Source organism: Epinephelus lanceolatus, chromosome 19, assembly GCF_041903045.1.
Source record: "Epinephelus lanceolatus isolate andai-2023 chromosome 19, ASM4190304v1, whole genome shotgun sequence".
Classification (NCBI taxonomy): Eukaryota; Metazoa; Chordata; class Actinopteri; order Perciformes; family Serranidae; genus Epinephelus; species Epinephelus lanceolatus.
The window spans coordinates 27,064,774-27,087,903 of record NC_135752.1 but is presented as its reverse complement, the minus strand read 5'-3'; the positions used below and the strand labels follow the sequence as shown (position 1 = coordinate 27,087,903).

Genomic DNA, 23,130 nt, shown 5'->3' with positions numbered 1-23,130 from the left:
ATTGCTGGGTTAACATCTTTCAGCAATTACATGGTTTGGCTAAAATAGCTCATTACATGGAAACCACCAAAGGAGGTAAAAACAGACAAAAACAGATCACAAATCCTAACAAAGTACAATACAATAAAGTTCACAGCCTGTTGTTTGGTCTATTAACTGGTGAAGATAAACAGCAATAACAGTAAGAGGCTACGGCGCACAGTTGCATCCATAAAACATTTCATTACTAATTAAAATATGTTCTAAATAAATCTAAATCTCATTCCCAGCTAAAATTGGCAAAGAAAATGCTTGTGTTTCCGACATTTGCCGTGAGGTAAACTCAAGACATGCATGACTTTGTCATTGGGGACATTGTTTAGCAGAACTAAGATTCAACAGCAATGCTCGAGGCACTTTGAGGCTGGTACAGTGATGCTTTGACCTAAATGCTAATATTAACATGCTCACAATGACAACACTAGCATGCTGATGTTTAGCAGAAAGTGTTTATTATGTTTGCCACAAGCCTCCAGGAACAGCACTGGTCTTTGTGGCAATTTGCCATAGTGGCCAAACCGTGGTTTTACAACTATACAGATCCATCATGTGATGCCATTGGTATAAATCATACAAATATTCTGTCTGGACCAATTTAGTCAAAGAAAACTTTATTTCCATTTGCAGTATTATATTTGGCAGTATGGCTTGCCTTGGGCCTACACAGAAAGCCTAAGGTGGAGAGAGCACACCTCTCTGCCCTTCCACTTGCAAACAAGGAAAGCCTGAGGCAGAGAGAGCACACCACCCTGCCCTTCCATGCACCTACATTGAAAGCCTAAGGCAGGGAGAGCAGCAGCAAAGACCCCCCGGGAACAGAACAGAGCAGCATCAATGACAAACAGAATTGACGTTGATAAGTCAGACACAACATGAAAAGGAGGAGCTGGGGTGGAGGCGGGTTACAAAGCAGCTTGCAGAGGAAGCAGCAACAGTAGGCAGGCCAGAGCAGTTTAAATAGGGCGCCCTGAATGAGATTTGCTAATTGGTTGCATAGAAAGGAATCATGTGATCTATCAGCTGACTCCCTTCCATCAATCAGCTGCTCCATCAGTTGATTGGGCTGTTTGAGATCAGCTGATGTAGCTGGGATGGGAGCTGAGCTTGACATCGTGTCCTGCCTGAAGTAACACCATGCCCAATTTTTTCCCATAGACTTACACTGTTAAAGAGTCATCTATAAATCAGTGGATACATTTCTTGAGCATCACAACCCCTGCAAAATGACTCCTTTCACTATCAGAATTCAAACCATTTGGTTCAATAACATTTCCATAGTCTTGAAGAGCTGCACATCTAAATCATTTTATCCCCATTCGCATTAACAGAGGGCTGAATCTCTGCTTAGTTGCCAGCTCGGCCAGCGGAAGTCTCTTGCACATTTGCTCTATGGGCCCATGAATGTGGAATATCCAGGTACTTTTGTACCTATAAATCAAACTTGTTTGGCTTAATGCACCACTGGACAACTTTCATAGGAATGAAAGGGGCCCTGCGTTCAATGCTTTATCCAGTTCTCCATTGTTAGCAATCTTAGTTTTGTTGTTTTAGCATGGTAACATTTGCTAACTAGTGGCAAAGAGCCTAAAGTTCAACTGTGGTTAAAAATAATGTTGGTTGCTTTGCAGGTAGGCCCATTTGGTCATAAACCAAAGTATAGCTGGAATGTTAAGAGTTCACCATATGGATGTCTGAACCAAATTCCATGCCAATCAATCTAGTCGTTCCAAGTAGATGCTGAGATGCTTAACTGGCTAAGTGAAAAATGAAAAGTCTAACTTGATAAAAAGCCAGGGGACCACCAAAGACAAAATGGGATTCCACTGGAGACCATGAACTTCTGTACAAATCTGAATGGAAATCCAACGAGAAATATTTTAGTCTGAAGTGTGGATAGACCAAGATTGCCATGAAGGTGATCCTATGACAGAGGAAATACACAAGCAAAAAGTCTAAGTTGAATTCACAACTCAACAGAGGCCTAAAGCAGGGACTGTGCCACACTGGTAGATACAACAATCTGGAAAGGACTGGAGAGGAGAGCTGGTGTTTTATACTGCAGGGTTGATTACTGGATGGATCTCAGGTGAGCAGCAGGGAGCAGGTGAGTTGAATGAATGTAATCAGGAACCCAGGAGAGTGGGGGAGATTCCACACCCATAGCACAGACACACAAAGAGACAGGACAAGGAAATAACAGGGAAATTAGTGACACAGCCAGGGCCGTGACAGTAAGCATGTCTAAATGGCTAAATATGTCATGTAGTAGATAAGTTTGTTAAGCAGGTATTAGGAGCACATGAGAGCTCAGATTTTTACTGTTGGATCAACCTAAGCTGCAGCAGTAATGGTGCCATACAAACATACAGTAAAGCAATAATTAAAACTGCTATCTGTGGATGTGTGAGTACGTGTTAAATAATGCAATGGCACCGGCTGTGAGGCTCAGACAACGACAGCTACCTCGAGATGATTTTTTAAAAGTTTTATTGCAAAAATATAGAATTTGATAACACACTACAAAAACATCAACACAAACATAATACATGACAGTCCCAAAGACAAACCAATAGCACATCAATAGTATCTTTACTGTGCTTTCAAAGAATCACAAAACAGTTATTCAGTTGTTTAAAACCTTGTGTGTGAGTTACTGATAAGATGATCATCGTCTTTGACCTGGGGGAACCTAATAACTGCATACCTGCTTTTGAATGTTGATACTTTCAGTGAAAGCTGCACATGACCCAATAAATGTACCTATTTTCCACTTCCTGAGAAGTTAATTATACACTTGTGAACTGGGTGGAGCCATAAGTATTTTCCCACTGCAAATTTGCATCTGAAAATTTACTTTTAGCTTTAATCTCAATGTTACTCAACACACAGACTCTGGAGTCTTTGATACCATTAAATCAGTTGCAAATGTTTCAGCTCACAAAAGCTTTGAGACACATATTTTTTGTCAATAGCTGTTGCCATGACAAAGATGTCAGCTAGAGATGTGAAATCAGTTCAAGCTTATTCCAAACATCCTTGCAACCAGGAACAAGACTCTTGACGTACACTGTCTTGTGCCCTTGACTTTTTAGCTGCACAGTTGCTCATTGCTTGGAGCTGATGATTCAACTGAGAGCAATTTCATACCGTCTAAGTGTGGAAAATGCTCAGACAGCTTGTCAAAAACTGTAATATTGTCTAAGGAAAATATTAGGACTGTTACAGCCAGAACTGTGGCCCACTTATAACCCAGCCCACTTCTTTGCTTTATTTCTGAGTTATTCCAAAGATGCCAACACTATGGTTTTCATCATTATAAAATGTCTTAAAACCAGTCAGATGTAGTCAGATGTAACCCTTAAATTGTTGTTAAATTCCCACGCATTTGTGTATGCAAATATGTTTTTTTTGCTGTTAATATATTGCTTTTGTACATTTGCTAGTATTCAGGCAAACCTCCTATCCAGTGGTTTATGCAGTGCCTTTATTACGGAGCCAATTCCAACAAACTCCATTGTGTACAAATGCAAGAACTTGTTATGGAAATTTATGTGTATACTGATGTGAAAAAAAATTTGATTACCCTCTTCTGAAAGTCAATCTCAAACAAGGTCGTTGATTCAGATGTAACATCAGACGTGTTACATAATGTAATTTGACACTAAAAAATTGGCTCCTGCATAAACGCTTCGCTGCAATGGTTGATGGGAGTTCTAGCTGACAGTCACTGTAGAATAACAACACATCAATAAATCTTTACAAGTCTCTGCTGGTTTGCTGTGCTTTGTTTCTTCCTGCTAAACGAGGATTGCTAAACAACAGACTGCCGGGATAAAATCATGCCATTGCCAAAGTGCTGAGAATACATAATTTGAAATGATGAAGACAATTCGCGCAGCAACACGTATCAGCTAAACTGTATATGTATTGTTTGCAATGACAGATCAATACCTGTTTTCACACTTTTGTACTTAGCAGTGGTAATGCTAAAATGCTGCAAACGCTCAGATAAAACGTCTGGCTGAAGTTTGTTGACATCAAGGGCTAGTGCTATTGACGTTTGTACAAAGTCGTATCATCCACTCACTGTCCTGTAAGATTTCTGTCAAACCCTGTGCTTACGTTCTGAAGGTGTATCATTGTGCCATACACAAGAAAATGGTGCTCTACATCAATGATGCTTTAATTTTCCATATATAGCTTTGATTTGTTTTAAAAAATATGACCAATGCTTTGTGCTTAACTGTCAAATATTACACTACGAGAAGCATTGAGAATATGAGTGATATAATCAGCGTAAGGGAACACTGTAGTTCTCGGAATTATATAGTAAATAATCAAGAAAAACTTTGACACTAAAAAGTCAGTTAGACATTTTTAGTCAAACAAAACAGATTTCTCATAAAGTGCAAATTAAATTAGTTCCAACATACACATTGTCTGACATTCTTCTTATTGCCTGTAGATACTGTTGGCAAAAGGTAAATACATAGAAAATTGGGGCACTATTGGGGCATAGCATTTTGGTGGGGGAGGAAATAATGGTGCTCGAAAGATGAGAGGCACTTATAAGGGTGTACAATTCACCAATTGTTCATGCCCCAGGCATAGGTTTTATGTTGGAAATTAAGTTAGAACAGGTGGTTGTATAAAGCCAATACCATGAAATTTGGGTGGGATCAAAACACTGTGAAACTTCATCAAGCGCCTGTGGTATTCAAAAGACTAAGGAGACAACCCAGCACAATTACTTTCAATGTACATGCCTTATATTGTCTAATATAAAATATGCACCATGTTATAGATGCATTCCCCCACAACATTAAAAATCTGCATAGCCACAGTAGTCTACACACTGTACATGTCTTACCGCCAAAAGGTTGGTTGCATTTTTGAAAAGATCTGCTTGAAAAAAGTATACTGTGATTTTAAAAATGGTACAAACAACAGATCTAATGTTGCTAAATGGCTCTTGTTCACTACCATTAAAACTACAATATAGTATATTGACACAGAAGCTGAAGCTAAACCTCCAAAGTAATCCTCCAATGTAAACTACAGAGACTATGCAGATGTTTATCTTCCAAGCAAACTTTCACTCTGGTAGAAGATTTTGACTTTTAAAAACACATACCCATATTAAATAACAATGTGACCATTCCCCACTCATATTCTTATATGAAACCAGTCAAGAAACATGATCTTGAAGGCAGGCGTTCTTCTGCCACTGAGGCCTGTTATCATATTTTGACTCATCTCTAAGTCAGGGGGGGGTTTGAGTGTTTAAAAGTGAGGCATATCTTCTAAAAAAGTGAAATACCCCTTTAAAACCTTACATTCTTCTTGCGTGCTTTTCTATGCTCTTCATACAGTCAAGTGATACTGCTTCTTATAAAACTAGCTTTACAATCTCATTTCGTTTCCACTCTTACGTCACAGCACTAGCAGTACACTGTGTATAACCAAGAAAAATACTAGCATGTCATCTGCAAAGAGGAATATATATTTATATATACTGTTAGAACTCAGCTCCTGGTTAGGTGAACACAATGGTGAAAAGGGTCAAGTTTCAGCAATAAAGCACTGAGTAGCAATGTATAACATACCATACCAAAGAGAAGTAAAGCAAGGGCTTGATCACTGACATCATTTTATACCTAACCATACCATAAGTTCATATATCAATCCCTGCGCACACTTCTCCGGCTTTTAGAGACAACAGAGTATTTACTGCTGTCTCATTTAGGGCCGCTGAAAATATGACCAGGTCTTGCACCAAATCTTGAAATGAAACACAATCACCAACAACATAACATGGATATTTGATAATTCTGCATACCCTTTTGGGCACCCTTACATGGGGACAGATGTGCTGGTTGCCCCCATCTGACAGTGGCCCAGGTCTAAGTAGCAGGAATGCTGATTTAGAATATTTGTCACTATTTACTAATGTGTACTACTCTGAGATGCTTGATCAATACCGACTTGTCTACATGATGATAGACTGAAGAACAATGCTCCCTGCTTTAAATATATAATACATTATATACATGAAATACATGTAGGCAGAGCTGCTCAGTAGTCCAAGAGAGAGTATCATGATGAAACACAAACTGTCCACATCATTTTGCTCTTTTTTTAAAACAAGTATAAATAAATAAATGATTATCAAGTTGATCAATATTGCCTCCCTATTTTCAGCAGTTCTGTCAGAGTGAGGTTTATTGTGGCGTGGCAGACGTGGTGGAGAGAGACTCTACGGCGCGGTGAACTGAAAAGATTGCTGAGGGTTTTCTGTGGTACCTGAAGGTTGTTGGTTCTAAGTGAAGGCTCCATGAAAATCTGAGTGCACTCGTAAGTGAAAGCTGCATTGGAATCCTTGCAGCGATTCCATTAGAATCTGAGCGAAGTTTCCATTAGATTATCAGTACTGTCCAACTGGAATCTTGTTGAAGCGGTCCATGAGAATCTGACTGGCAGTTCCATTATTACATGAGCAAATGTTCTATCAGGATCGACTGAACTTTCCATGAATTTCCATGAATGAAATTTCCATTAGATTGAATGTTCCGGCTGAATCCTACTGAAGGTGCATTTGAACATGACGTGACAATTCCATTAGAAGCTGTATGACTGTTCCATTTTGTATGTCCAACGACTGCAGAGCCCATGAAGGTTCATCAGAAGCTAGGGTGAGGGATCCATTAGTGTTTGAGCACAGGTAAACAGTTCTTCTAGACTCTGGATGAAGGTCACTGACTTGAATGTGTGAGTTTACTAAAACCTACACAAAGGTTCCCTGGCATCAGAGCGAACGTTCCACGAAAACATGCAGGAAGTCTCCAGTATATTAATCCATTTCCAGTTAGAAACTGCATGGTTTGGGAGATGATAGCTGAAGGAGTTCTGTAGGAATCCACCAGGATCTTAGTGGTGATTTTGACAGAAAGCAAGCTGAATACAATCTACAGCTTCTTGAGGACCAGATTGGTTCTATTGCTACATTTGACCCCTATTCAACAGCATTTATCAAACATAATGCTGCCATTGAGCGTTGTGTTATGTGTAGTGCTATACATTCAGCCAAAGGAACAGTTGTAGAGAGTGTCCCTAAAGCCTTGTATCTTTTCACACTTTTGTATGTTCAATAAAATGTGAAATATTCTGATCGAACTCAGACCCAGATGGTTTTCTTGTTATGGACTTTGTTGTATTTTAACTTTCAGCCTCTTTAAACAATGACGGCTGTATTATGTATTATTGTCTTGCATCACTTTGGAAAATAATGAAGTAAATGATGCTGAATATGAGTCTGGACTTTTGGTAAGCTCCACAGCTGGATTAAAACTGCAGTCTCGTAGCAGGAAAACAAAATCGAAAGCACATCAGCATGGCAAAGCAAAGACTGAAACTAATGAAGACGTTGCTCTTGGTCCATTATTACTTCCCCCCCCCCGCCTGAGAATGGTGTTCAGTTCAATGACTCGTGATGGAACTGTACTTCCAGAGAAAATAGCCAGAGAAAAAGTCAGTACTGTTCAGATCCACTGGGTCCAGATCACCTGAGACAGGCTGAAAAAGTTCACTTCGAGCCCGCTGCATGAAACTTCCATATTTGTGATACAGCCAAAAAAGGTGCTGGTTGCTCTCGGAGCCAGATCTGCAGTCTGTGTTTCACGTTTGATCTGAGAGAATCCAAACAGTGCACAGAGATTTCACAATCCCCAAGATTCACACAAATGGAATAATTAGAATGAGAAATCTTCACTTCAGTTCAGTTTAGCTCCCCATAGTCTTCCCTTCATGTAGCACCACTCAGTTCTGTTCAGTTTGGTTTTAGTGCTGCGATGTCAGATATCCCCAATGACACCACAAGCAAACTCCACACACAAGAACCACGAGAATGTGGATCCTCCAGCTTAGATCCATAAACACCGGGTTTCTTTGTCCGTAAAAAGTGCTAAGCCGCTCTAGGTCCAACAGCAAATTGAGTCTTTTTGTCACATACTAGGTCCATATACTGTGTATGTTCATATGTGTGTATTTGTGTATGTGTGTGTGTGCCTGTACAAATGCATCAGATGTTTACAGTAGAGTTGATGTTGTTCATATGGACTCTCATCTCTTGAATACTAGTGATGATTTTTTTTTGATGTCCAGCCAGGTTCACTCCTACTCTTCTCAAATCCCTGAAAAACAGCACACAAACAACAGGCCCTTAATTATTAGGCAACAAATAAATGTATTATGCAAATGATAAAAACACTTCTATTCAAATGTTTTCTGCAACAGATTTATTTGTATTTTTTAGACAACAAGCATTCTGATGCCATTTTTATTGAAGTTGGAGCCAGGGTCTGAAATTAGCACCCGCAAAATGCAGATAAATTGTTGGCAGTGATGTGTAAAATCATCAGGCGATCCACCACTTTGGTGGACGGAGAAAAGCCGTAACAGAAAGACAACTGCTATATAAAAGCACTGTTATTGGCCATAGAACCTTATTTGTTTTGAATGACAGTCAAAGTTCTCTGAATTCTAACCAGTAACCATCAATAAAAAGATGCGCAGACACATTCTGTACATGCTCACTTGTTATCTATCAACCTTAATACCTCATGTATGAATTTTAGCTCCTCAACAACCAAGTAAAGTTCCCATGTCTTGCTTCCCAACATAGGTGGGAGGGTTTATGTGTGCACGTGCATGTGTACAGTACCCTCCAACCCCCCAAAAATATGGCTCCCCGAGAAGTATGATGTAATTTGAACATAGGAATTAGGGGTGTGCCATGTCGTCTCATTAATGATAATACTGGTTTAAATTTTAAAATGATACGAATAATTCGTATCGTGACACTTGAGATATTTCAACTTCATACTGTTACCCAAGTCAACAACAAGCATAGCTGAAAGCAAAATTATTACTAACTCCGCAGTGGTTCCAAAAAGAAAAGCAGCTTCAGTAGTGCGGAATAAACTGTGGCACCCTGAATGTTTTATGAACGGCCCCGGACTTCTCAGACTCTTTTAGTGAGTTACTTTCAGAGGGAACTCATTCAGCAGCTCCTCTGGCAGCACAGCGTCTTTCCTGCTCGCGGCTCGACAAAAAACTACATATATGTGAATGTGTAATAGTTATCACAGGTTACAGCGTGATGTGAGTAGAAAAAACAAACAAACAACTCAATTTGCTAAAAGACAAGGAAATAATCTGTTGATTTATATGAATAGATTTGTCATATCCTTATCGCAAAAATACCCTGAAATATTGTGATATTATTTTAGGGTCATATCACCCACCCCTAGCTGGAATTAACCAACGGCGAAAGGCGTACTTAAATCTTTTACTTAAATTGAAATAGTAATACAACAGTGTAAAAATACTCTGTTAAAACTTACAAGTAGCAATTCTGCATTCAAGATGTTATTCAAGTAAAGCATCAAAATATGCTGAAGTGAAGTACCAAAAGTGAAAATATCCTCCTTATTTTCATACATGTTAATGACATCATTCTTTATATGAAAATTATGACAGGCAAAAACAGAAACAACAACAAAAAAACAACAAACCAAACTAAAAACTCGCCTGCTACAGTGGCAGGTAGTGAAAAGCTGATTTCAGACCCTGGCTGTGGCACAAACTTGTTGCAATTAAGATAATATATAATATTCTCACAAGGCTCAGATCTTGCACATATCCTGATTTAACCAATTTACAAAAATCACCATGATGGTGGTTTCTGGATGGTCCCTGAGTTATGCTTCATAATTCATACGAATTTTCTGCAGCTATAAAGGGTGCTGGTTTTTTAGAACTTTTTCACAGGCTTGCAACCTTCTACCAGATCCTGCATTCTCATTTTGTTTCAAGCTTCACAAAACTTCACTACTGTGACCATGTCCATTGCAAAATGCGATAATGAAAAATGAGTTCAGCTTCATACATGAAGCATTGCACATTTCATGGGTGTCGTTTGAGTCTGGATCATGTTATTTTACCAAGAAATATCAGACCCAGATATCTTAAACCTGAATGAATAAAACCAAAACTATCTGCATGGCTAGATGTCTTGATACTTCTTTTTGCTTGTATGTGTGTATGGTAAGTGTCCTCACTCTGATGTCATCTGAGCCACCGTCTCCAGCGAAGAGTAACCTCCTTCCATGAAAAGCTCAGTGTAACGACCCATCTTGATGGAGTCGAGCCATTCCCCCACGGTTTGGCTCCGAGCGCTGCAGCTCCCCTCTACACTGGCGTGCTCCACTAACAGGTTGGAAACTCTGGTACGTATGAAGATAAAGACAGTGTAAAAGACAGAGTGAGACAGTGATCAAATTAAAGCACAAAATTTATGTCTTATTTCAGACACTTTCCATTGTCAGAATGTAGTAAAATAGATTTAGCTGGAAGGACTTTCCAGGCACCAGCCCTGTTTCACATCATTATAATAGATATTAAAGAGTGGGCTTCACTGTGCAATCAACTCCATTTTGAAGCCCATGGCTGAGCTCAAGAATCCTGACAGTTACCAGCGAGCCTTCGTTATGCTAGTTATGCACCATCACGCAAAGCTGAAAATGCTGCCTACTCAAAACTCTTTGTCATTCAGCTCACTCCCCGTGCTAACAAACACAGCTCTCCATGCTATCACACAGAAATGTTCATGCCAGCTAACAATGTTCTCCATGCTGTAGCGAGAACAGGAGTGCAGTGTGGAACAAGGCCCGGCGTTCCTTTAATCTGGCTAACTGTCATATGTCATTGCACAGGGCTGTTAGATACGCCACTGATTTATTAACTTTGTTCCTGTGTGTGTTTGTCAGTGTTTGTGTGTAGGTGGGAAAGAGAATGCTCTCACATCATTTCATTACCACTGCAAGGAAAATAAGGTAATGAGGGTGTCTGACTAAATGTCGGAGAGCACTTATAGCCATTTCATGCCATTAAACACTAATGCAATGCATATACATAGCGGAGGAATACTAACTGAATATCCAAGTGTTGGGATAATCAAAAAATACCACACTGAATACAATTCACACTAATGTGTAGTTTTAAGGAAATCGAGCCACTTTCATTTATTTATCTCCTCTTCTTTGCAGGCATGCGGCAGTAAAAGACTGTGTCCATCCTGATTTAATTATGCAGCTACACAAGCCTTCAATAAAGGCTCTATTTACATTTCATCTGAACGGTGATGAGTCTATTAGCTGGCAGAGCTGGGTTGAAGTCACTTAAGATTGAATAAGCAAATTAAAGCATAATGCATTTTCAAGATTTTTAAAAAATGTCTGTAATAACCAACATATGACTCTCCTTAAAAATATATATATATATATAAATTATGTTTAGTAGTATTTCAGTAGAAGCAGGTGTGAGAATTATTTCCTAAAGGATTAAATAGCAAAAATACTTAAATTTAAAAATATTAATATCTTATCCACATATCAATACAATGATCTACCAGCTATTGTTTTTCAGTGAATTCTTAACATAGATTTTCTCCAAAACTAAAGGACTTAAAATATATTTTTGATGTGTTTTGATACGTTGTGATGTGGTGTGTATTCATACAGGAGTTGAGGAGTGAGGAGTGATATGGGAACTATTTCCTAAAGGATTGACTACATTCAAATATTTAACAAAAACACTCAAATTTAAAAGTATTAATATCTTATTCATGTATCAGTACAATGATTGGCCGTCTACTGTTTTTATTGTAATTTCTCTGTGGGGCCTCAAAATAAAAATCAATGGATTCTTTACATAGATTTTCTCCCAAATAGAGGGATTAACATATCTTTTTGATGTGTTTGATTCGCTGTGATTTGGTGTGAATTCATACCTGTGTGAGGAGCTGACCAGTTTTTTTAATGAGCTGGGATTGCTAAAGGCTTTATTTACATTTAATCTGTACGGTGATGAGTCTATTAGCTCGCAGAGCTGGGTTGAAGTCACTTTAAATTGAATAAGCAAATTATAGCATAATGCATTTTCAAGATTTTTAAACAATGTCAGTAATAACCGACATGTATCTCTTATTAAAAAAAATATGTTTACCAGTCTTTTACTTGAAGCAGGTGTGAGAATTATATTGAGAAGTATTGAATACATTCAAATTTTTAACAAAAATACTCACATTTAAAAATCTAAATATCTTATTCATATATCAGTACAATGATTGGTCATCTCGTGTTTTTACTGTAATTTTAATGCTGGGCTTCAAAATAAAAATCATGGGATTCTTAACATAGATTCTCTTCAATATTAAAGGACTTAAAATATCTTTTTTTATTCAGATAGCAATACAGTGACCGGCCATGTACCGTTTTACTGTAATTTTTGTGTTGGGCTTTAAAGTAAAAATCTGATTCTTAACATAGATTTTCTTCAAAATAAAGGACATATCTTTTTGATGTGTTTGATTCGCTGTGATGTGGTGTGAATTCATACCTGTGTGAGGAGTTGACCAGTTTTTTTAATGAGCTGGGATTGCGAATGAGTTTGTCTAGTAGACAGACAATCTCATCAAACTTGGGGCGGTTGCTTCGCTCTCGCTGCCAACAGTCCATCATTAGGTGGTAGAGAGCCTCAGGGCAGTCCATAGGACCTGGCAACCTATAGCTCTCCTCCACTGCCTTTATTACCTGCACACAGACAGGGGGGGATGGAGAAAGTCAAACAGAGGTTAGGTTTTTAAAAAGCCATGAAGTGGTACAATACTTCAGGACAGTACAAAGGATTTGCTAACTAATGACTTTCCTCCATACAGAAGTTGAGAAAAGAAGTGAAATGAAGGGAAAGAGTGAGAGGGTAATGCCGTTTTAACTGGCTGGACAAAAGGTTTTGGGGCTAGTGGAGTGGAGTCAGAGCAGTGAACTCCCCATGTGAGTCTCAATCCTCCCCTCCGAAAAGATGGCTTGGAGCTCCAACAACTTTAACTTTCAACTGTTCCCAAGCTGAACTTTACCTTGCAGACAGTTTGACCACAGAGTTAAACATAAAACATAATAAAATACAACAAACTTATTACAAATGCATGCAAAATATTCGGTAAACCTCACTGCACAAGCTCACATGAAAAGTCCTCTGCATCAACACAAACAGGAAGCATGAGCACAACAAAGTCTTCCACAGGCAGAGGGTTCTTGCTGTAGCTCTGGTTGAGGGTGAGAGGCTATCAGTTAATAGTTTGTTGAGCACAAAGAAAAAGAGCTCTGTGTGGGCACATGAGACCCTAATAACGAGGGTGGGTCATGGGGAGTACCACCAGTTGGTCCAGGAGCTTCCCCTCCATGATGGACAGCTCCAGGCATATTTTAGGATGACTCAGGGGCAGTTTGACAACCTGCTGTCTATTGTCAGGCCGTGTAACTCTGGGTAACCCCTACCACCAGTTTCTCCTCCATTGTTTACCAACTGTAAACTTGTTGTTGTGACCACCACAGAAGGCCCGCCACCTCTCCAATCACCCGATTGGACAATGGGGAAAAAGATGACGAAAGAGATGACTTGGGGCGCTTTTCCACTTTGAGTTGAAGTTCTTTCAGCTAAAGGAGTTCAGAGTGCTCCGGCAAAAATGCCAAGTGCTGAGAGCGCAGAAACGCGATCAGGGCCTTACAATGTTCTTGCTCTCTTTTGTTTGGCCTCCGTCAAAGTCTGTTGGTCTGCTCCACTCTCCTCAATGAGATTCGGAAACCATTTCTAGAACTGTAGGAGGTGAGTGCTATACACAAATGTATATTGTTTTAGGTGAGCTATTCCCTTAAAGGGCCAGTGTGTAAAATGGGTTGAAAACAGTGACATCAGTGGTCAAATTCTAGATTGCAGGGCTCACTCGCTCACCCCTCCCATCTGGTAAATGACGGTGGCCTCGTAGGGACAAAAAGCCTTGTGCAGACAAGAGTTTTTCAGGAGTAGGTCTATCTAGCGACGAGGTGAATGTTTATTTAGAAATCTAAGCCATGTTACGATATTGAAATGAATCTCTCACGAGCAGGAGACCAGAGGAGCGTTCGGGAAAAAGGCCCGTTTATTTGAGCACTCCAAAAACTCCGGTAACACTCCAGGGGGTAAAAGACTCCGTCCCAAACTCTGACTCTTCTAGCGTAACAGACACACTCCATATACACTCGTTTACCATACTAAGTGGGGACCCCCTCCCCTCTCTGCTCCACCAATCTCCAGCCCGCACACTGACAGCGTAGCCTGTAAACAGAGCTCCGCTGTTTATTTAGCCTAGCAATATCTCCGGACTATAGTAGCTGCAATGGACGACTTTGAACACGATTTTGAAGAGTTTCTTGTAGCGGACACAGACCCAGAGCCATACCTGTTTGAGCCAGAGCACACAGATGAGGAACTTGGATGCTGAGCGGGCGAGAAGAGAGGCTGAATCCTCTGCTCCCATTTTACTGCACAGAATGGGATTCGGTGCTACTGCTGCCATTGTTGGGGAGATATATCATCAGGAGGAAAAGCGCCGCAGAGAGTGCATCACAAGGAGTGAAGTTGCGTCTTCTTCTCCTCGCAGATGACGGTTCGGGTTCATTCTCTCCTGTTGCGTGCTAAGTGTGGTCCATTCGCTAACTTTATAACTAAAAAAACTTTTCACTACTCTCTATCGACGAACTACTAACACTCTCTGCTGTTTCCTCCTCCTTCTTCCTTCCTTCCGCTGTCTTCGTTGATTCATTTATACACGCGAAACGCGTTCTCTGGCTGGCTGGATTGTCCGCTCGGTCTGCCGTACATACATGGCGGCGCAAGATGGCGACCTCTCTAAAGCAAGGCCCTTGCTATATATATAAAAGCATAATTATAAGGCTACGAAAACCAAACGAATTTTATTTTATAGCGATTATACACTTGTATAAACATATTAATGGGTAGAATATTCAGATTCAGATTCAGATTGACAATAAACCATGCCAAATATTACACACTGGCCCTTTAAAAGAGATAGACAGTAGAGTGCCAATATGAAAATCAGCATCACACCTGTTACCTCTTTAAAAAGCCTATGGGATTTTTCCATTGATTTTTGGATTATTGCAGATGGTCATCTTTCATCTGGGACGGCCCAGACTCGTGAGCTTTTCCCCGACCTTCCTTTCTTCGCTCTCCAAAGTCTCCCATAAGTGTCTAGTTAAACATATGGGTGGCTGCATATCAATTAAAACGAGGTTACTTGGGTGCCTGTGTCTGTGATGCCTCTGTGAGCAGAATCTGAATAAAATAGGTCGACATTTGTTCAGTGATGATTCATTTTTGTATGCTCACTTGTATATGATTACATATGACTGGATGTAAAAAATAAAAGTTAAGTGCAAAGAAGAGATAGACTGACAGAAAGAGGGTTTGCCTGGACAAAGTCTGAAGAAGTCAAATCATTTCCAGGGTACGGAGAGGACACAACTTGTTCGATGCCTGATATGTAATAACCTTTTCACAGCAGGACCGCGACAAACTTCAGCAAAAGTAATCTTACTTCCAATTTGAAATCTCCCGAGCAAAATCCTGACTCCTGATATTTGCTCCAGGGATGCTCCTGCTCTCTATCTGACCCCACACTGAAACCTCCAAGAAGTTAGCAAGCAAAAACGAACCCCCTGCCAGGATCAACAAAGCAACACATCATAAAAAACATTATTTGTGTATTTGATACGCTGCAAAACCCGGTTAATCATTTCCGCGAGTAACAAGATGCAGCAATGAATCACAGAAATGTTTTTTCTGGGAGGGGAAATTGAGTTAGATGAATAATAAATAAACCCTGGCTCTCTGTTAGACCCTGCAGTGGAAAGCAGGCTGGAGTTTTCAGCCTAGTTCTGCCAGTGCAAGACACTGGAGGGAATTGATTTGTTGAGTTCACGACAGCCTTTGCTTGTGTTAAATTCGCACAAAAGACAGACGTGATAGCACTCCAATACGCATGCATGCATGAAAGCGCACGTACTCTCGCACCAAAGCGTAAGAGAGAAGCGCGGCATCAAATCATCGCTGCGTGCTGAGAGGGAGAAGAGCTACACAAGGCTGACTGGCAGGGAGGAAAGATCAGAGAGAGGGGGGGAAATGAGAGACCGAGGTGGGCGAAAAAGGGAGAGAAAACGGACGAGAGGGAACGAAAGGATGCAGACAGATTGTGTTTTTTGAGAGACAAAAAGAGAGGACGAGAGAAAGGGGTGAGGAGGAAAAGGGGTAGAAATGGGAAACAGAAGGAGGGGAGCTTAGAGAAAGAGAATGTGAGAGCCGGCACTTTCTGGCGCAGATCAGAGAAAATCCAGCATAACGCTTTCAATTAAACATCAAACATCTTCTTCTCCTCTCCTCTCCTCTCTTCCCCCCTCTCTAGACTTCTCTGAGACAGACAGCCTAATAACCAAAAGGAGGAGGGAGGGGTCTGAAGCAGGGGATGAAGAGGTCACTGGAGGGCTGTGCGTGCATATGTGGCCTGTGTCTGTGGGTGGGGAATGCGAGTGTGTGTGGTGTCTGATATGCTACGTTCTCACTCATCGGCATGTGACACGATGGCTCATTAAAATGACCTCCGGGCTGCACCATAATGAAGGTGCTACCCTCTCCTCTTTTCATCACCCACGTGCAGGTCGTTTGAGCACTTGCTGAGTGTCGCTAACCGCTAGCTGCCACTTTTTTGTTATGTATTGTCATTTCGCCAAATATTTCTAAAACTGCAGCATTTTGTTTTCAAGCGATCCTCAAAGCTTCGGCACTAATGGGAGATATATGGATAACCTAACTGAGTGTACAGCCTGCTATTTTGCCCGCTGTGTTTTTCTGCTTAGCTCTGCACCTCCATGCGTATTCACCTGTTTCATTCTTCTGCTTACACACACCTTTCCTTACACCCCGCAATGTCTCTCTTTGTGTTTCCACTGAAGCTGTTCATTCTCATTGTCCACACTTTGCAGTAATAGATTTATACTAATAGGTTCCCGCACAGCAGCCCCTATTTCAGCCCCCTGACAGGAAACATGTATATTTCACCTGCATGTCTTTCTCTCCCTGGACGGCTCCACCGCTGTCTTTATTGAACACAAGGCCCCAAAGGAACAATACAGTGGGCTTTGAGCCAACTTTCTTTTACTCTAATGGACGTAAATACTGTGCAGGCACATTCAAATAAACTTAACATCACATATTTATTTTGTCTGTAAAATTTATGGTAATTTATTCAGGTATGTGAGTGTGAGCGTCTTCAGTTGTACAAGACGCAGTGGTTCCCAACTACTTGGTCGCGGTCCAAAAGTGGGTCCTGGGTCCATTCTGAATGGCAAGTGACTCGTATTAGCAGAATTAAAAACAAAAGAAATTATAATAGGCTTTACGTTCCTGGTAGCTGAGGACCTGACCTGCAGTCATCCAAAAAGCCCAGCAAAGGATACTCTTCCTAAGGACCCTGAAATGCAACAGGCTTCCTCAGGAACTTCTGATCCACTTTTATCACTCTACAGTTGAGAGCATAATAACATACTGCTGTACTATGTGGTACTCTGGAAAGAAAGAAAGTCCTGCAGGGGGTTGTCAAGACGGCTGAGAGGATCATCGGCTTCCCCCTACCACATATTTGCGGCATCCACTCAGACCGTCTTTGTGACACGGGCTACAAACATAAGGTCGGACCCCTCTTCATCATCCTTCTCTCGGGCAGACTGCAAACCCCAATCAAATGCACAAACAGGCTACGGAACAGCTTTTCCCCAGAGCTGTGGACAGACTTCAGAGACTATAGCAAGTATGCAAGTATAACGCCAAATGTATTAATCTGTGTGGACATTAAACTAATGACTAAGGAGAAATCTGGACCACGTGACCGGCACCAGTTTTTTTTTTTTTTAAATATATTTTATTAAATTCAGTCAGGGTGTGTACAGATATAACTGAGTTAAATTTAAGACTTTTTAAGACCTTTTTAATACCACCTTAATCATATAAGATAATTAAATTGTCAGTCTGTCTCATGATTGTAAACAGTCATTGGGCTGGAGAGATTTTCATGGTAATGGGACAGCAAATATTTAAGACCCATTGAATCTAAATATAAGACAATTTAAGACTTTTTAAGGCCTTATATTGAGAAAACTTAATTCAAGATATTTTACGACTTTTTAAAGGACCTATAGACAACCTGTCAGTTTAGTTTACGTTAGTTTCCAGGGTGTCTTTGCTCATTTAGGTTTCATTGTTATTGCTTGAAAATGTTTGGTTTTAGTTAAATTTTATTTGTTTTAATATTAGTTTTATTTATTTTTCAAAATTAAACTATGAGGGGGCATTGGGGGTGAGATTTAAGAAGTTCAGAATAGGTATTACTGTACAAACACAACACTGTGTGAAGCTAATTGACTCACAGTCTTGTACACATCATTCCAGTCTCAATATGCACCACTTCCTCTTCATGCTTGTTTTGACAAACTTTTCCAAATCGACAAAGACTAGAACTAAAGACATTTATTGTATAATTTTATTTCATTTTAGTCAGTTCTGTAGTATATAATAGTGCTTAAATTGGTTTTCGTCTTTTTTTCAAAAGCCTAGTTTTTATTTTTATCTCAGTTAGAGAACATTTTTTCCCCACCTCTTTAGCTTTTAGTTAAATTTTAGTTGACTATAATAACCTTGGTCTCGTCTCGGACTCAATCACAGTTACTCAGTCTCGTCTCGGTCTCAGACAAAAAGAGTTCGGGATTTTATTTCAAGACCGGATGAGTTGATTTCAGCTTCTTAGTGTGTGCTTGAATTTGTTTTCTCATAGAAATACCACCCAAAATTAACCTCTGCAATGTCTTTTGATTATTCTATCAAGACATTTCTCATGGTACACTTACACATACAAACATATACCTACATATATGGCTATAACAGAGATGAAAGAATCTTTGTTTCCTGTGTATGTTTATGTGAATGTGGATCTCTCAGATCAATTTGAGGAGTGCCTATGGTTTGCATGTCCCACATTTTACGATAAGTCTTATGCGGTGTGGGACGGTGTGGCACTGGTCTTGGTCTTGACTTGGTCTCAGTTTAGCCGGTCTCTACTACAACACTGCCTTTCACAATATATTTTGTTAGGTCTTAACGCTAAGGTTGAGAAAACTATCTAAGCTGAGGTTAAAAATCCTTTCTTGACCTTCGAAACTGCTGTCGAGCAGCTGAAACAGCAGTTTTTCTCAACTGCTGTTTCCAAGGTCCTTCAAGCAAAAGTCTGACATTTTGGAAAATACGCTTATTCGTTTTCTGGCAGAGTGTTAGATGACAAGATCAATAACACTCTCATAGCTGTCTTTTAAATATAAAGCTACAGCCAGGAGACAGAGGGGGGAAACAGCTAGCTTGGCTCTGTCAAATGGTAACAAATCTGCCAACCAGCGCCTCTAAAAGTCACTAATTAACATGGTATATCGCATTTGTTAAATGCCAGACTATTTCTTGGCTCTGGGTGGTTTCCAGGCAACCAGACTCCAGGAAGTTACTGGTTGCGGCCAAGAAACAGTCCGAGCAATGAAAGAGCAAATTCTTGTTTTAACACTTAGGCTTTTGTATGGATTAAACAAACATATATTGTGTTAATTAGTGAAGACAAGGACATTTATAATTCTGTGACAACTGGGCCAACTCGTGAAGGCTGCAGAACAGCTACTAAATGGGTCTTGTGGCAAGACTGTTGTCCATTTTACTGCCATTGTACAATCTGGGTGATAAATATTTCCACTTGGTAGCTCAATTGTGGGGTAAACAGCTCAGAACAAGACAACTTATAACTAACAAAACACACACATCATGCACACAAACACCTTCCATAACAGTGGTCACATCAAACTTACATCTTGATTGGACATCTCCCAGTACGGCCTCTCTCCGTATGACATCACTTCCCACATGACAATCCCATAACTCCACACATCACTGGCTGAGGTGAACTTCCTGTAAGCGATCGCCTCCGGAGCCGTCCAGCGAATTGGAATCTTCCCACCCTGTGACAACACGCAAGAACATTCACCACATTATGCAAAGCCCTCATTTGATTTAATGGAGATTTAAAAATCAATGTTCCATCTGTTGCGGTGCTTAAATAACCCTAATATGTTTACATCTACAACAGCTCAGTGCCACACTTGCACAAACGACCTTCCCGTGTATAAGTGCAGCTGCAGGCTTTCCAAATTTCCACGTTTTCTTAAACGAAGACGGAAACCAAGAACAGACCTTAATTGAGACACTTCTGCCGCATGTGGTCCGACCCACAATTACGCTAATGAATACCAATTAAGGAACACATTCATGATACCAAGTTTCACTTTCTTCAACAAATCCCCTGTCCTAACTGTCGGGGGTGGTCTGACATTCCTCCGCTCGCATCTTCCTCATCTTCATTATCGTGCTTTCATTGCAAAGATAGAAAAGTTCACAGGATGACTGCTGGGTTCCAGAGGAAAATGTGTTTTCGGCTGATGAGTAGTGAAATTAGCTTGATGCAGTATTGATGAACACAGCAGCGGGATATCTCAGGGTCTGATTATTTGAAGGGTGCGAATTATGTTATTTTCACTGCTCTGTCAGGGAGAGAGAAAGAGGGAGAGTGAGAGAAGAGATGTAGCCTGGCAGTGAGAGGTGAGTGACAGGATATTTGGCGCTAAGGCAGCAAGACTCGGTGCTAATTGAGTGTTGCGGAGACTGAGCTGAGTACTAATTGGCCCTCCTCCTGCAGGAAGCAGCCTCTCTCTGGCTGACAGGACGCCACTCAGCCTGGGACACGCAGCTCAATTTAAAACCCGTTGCTGCTGTCTGTGTGTGTGTGTCTGTGTGTGTATGTGTGTGCGAATGCAAGTATGCGTATTCGGTTTGAGCGAGAATCTTGTGTAGGAGTTTTCAACTTAATCCAAAGTTTGATACACCACAATATGCTGCACACACCAAGAGATACACACCGGATTAAATATAAATGTCCTCAAAGATACAACAGTGTGCCCTCTAGTTTACCTTTCGTCTGTCACGCTAGTGCTGAAGCAGATAGTCGATTTATCGACCTGCAGAAAACTGATGACAATTGATTTACTGTTTAAAGCCTGCCAGTGCCGGCCCGAGCACATTTGGAGCCCTAGGCGATTTTGTATGTTTTAATATTGGTGTCTCTTTTGTTTTTTAGTTGTTTTTTAGTTGTTATTATTGTTATTTTGTTTCAGGGAAACACAGAAATCTACACTGTGAAAAAGAATTTTAAAGTCATTCAATCCTTCATTACACTACCTTTGAATGAGCACACATTTATGAAACAATCTTTAACATACACCTTCTTTCACATGAAAAACATTTTTAAAAAAATAAGCAAAAAGCCTTTTTACTATCGATGAAACATCATAATTCCCTCTCTAATATCTATTTTATAGTGCTGTGAAAACACATTTCTCCTTCAAACAGCTGGATTTATTAAAGTCTCCCACCGAAAGCTACATTTTACAAAATTACATTGAACACATCATGAGAACTCATTTTTACTGTACAGAGCTTGAACGCTTCACAATGTAAATCAATGCAAACTCCATGAGCTGTACATGGTGACCACCGGCTGCGTAGAGGTAACGATAACTAGCTCTGTCTTAAGTCAGTCTTTTTCACTTGACGTTCCGACAAAATAAAATAGCTTTCATATTAGGGTTGTCATGAGAACCGATACTTTGGTACCAAGTCGATGCCAACACGCAAAAATTACGTCAGTACCTGTTTTTTTTTTCAACCATAAGTACTGGATACAACTTTGCCCTCAGCGGGCCGTGTCGATGCCTGTCGGAACTGACGGGGCAGTATACACGTGTCAGTCTGTGCCGAGGACGAACGCCTCAGAAGAACGCCTGCTCTCCATTGTCTTTGCTAGAAACAATGGCTTCTACGAGTGCTGCTGGAGCCACAACACCTCGGCTTGTCGAAAAGTCAGGTAGTAGGAATCATGTGTGGAGAGGGTCTCATGTACACCGCAAGCGACACATTCGCGTACGGTCGCTGTTTACTTGCGTTTTCAATTTGGCAAGCATGTTAACAGGTTAGAGCATTCACATGAGTCGCGAGCGAATGGTCGCGGTATTCAACAAAAAACATGAGTTTGCGTGTGTTGGAATAATCACGGGCACACGAACCTGTCCACCATGGGCTTTGGGTCCAAACTCACTTCTTCTTTGGGGTTTATTGGAGATTTGCAAACACGGTGCACTACCGCCACCAACTGTTCGGGTGTGGTTTGTATTTTGACGGGACAGCAGCGGCCGCTGATGATACGTCTGTTCAGTTTTGGTGTGAATACACGTGTGCTGCTGCAACACTTGTGGATCACTTGCGGTGTAAATGAGGCGTTTAAGTTAAAGTTAAAGTTTGAAACAGTTTTAATAAAGTAGTGAATTTAGAAATACATGAGTTCTGTTTTTTGATTTTTATCGTGATATCGAATGAGTATCGAGAATCGTGGAAATTCACTGGTATTAGTATCGACTGCTGGAATTCCGGCATCGTGACAAAGCTATTTTATATTATCAGAGGTTTTTAGTCTTGGCTCACGCAAATACTCAAGTTCAATGACGTGAACATTTTCAATAGACAGCAGGTGTGTTCTCGCCAGCACCAAACAAGAAGCGCAAAACTGTGTGGACAGTAAACATAAAGGGGAATCAAGGGAGGCGCAAGAATGTGAACAAGTTTCGGCTCTCACAAGAGTGTTTAAATCAGCGTGTATCTGATCTACCAGAAGCCACTTATTTTAGTGAGAAATCTCAATTTTTGAAACAGTTCGCCTCTCATTCCCACTGTCTCCTCCCACTAAATGTGGGACGTTTATACGTAAATACAGTTTATCTTTATGGATTATATTAACACTGAATTGATAGGGATTCTGTCAACACATGATTTACCTTTATCTTGTGTTTCTAGAGTAATGTGTGTTTGCAGACACATAGGGAATTCTTAATATGTTATACATGTTAGAGGGAGCTTGGTGTTAATATTTTCCAGCAGGAGCAGGATGGGAAATTATGTCAAAGGAATCTAGTTGTAGTCCTGCAAATAGTGACCCTGCAAGAACGG

General features: G+C 40.4%; 1 protein-coding gene across 1 annotated transcript in view; it reads right to left on the bottom strand.

Annotated features, from left to right (window-relative positions):
- Window positions 1-2,509: 2,509 nt before the first annotated feature.
- The window catches only part of epha5 (EPH receptor A5), a 106,590-nt gene continuing 85,969 nt past the window's right edge, over window positions 2,510-23,130 (bottom strand). Inside the window, exons 16-19 of the mRNA XM_033646744.2 lie at window positions 19,887-20,036; window positions 12,496-12,689; window positions 10,158-10,322; window positions 2,510-8,228 (exon numbers count right to left, since the gene is read on the bottom strand). Coding sequence (XP_033502635.2) covers window positions 8,117-8,228; window positions 10,158-10,322; window positions 12,496-12,689; window positions 19,887-20,036 — 621 coding nt within the window. The 3' untranslated portion in view covers window positions 2,510-8,116. The remainder of the gene's footprint in view (window positions 8,229-10,157; window positions 10,323-12,495; window positions 12,690-19,886; window positions 20,037-23,130) is intronic.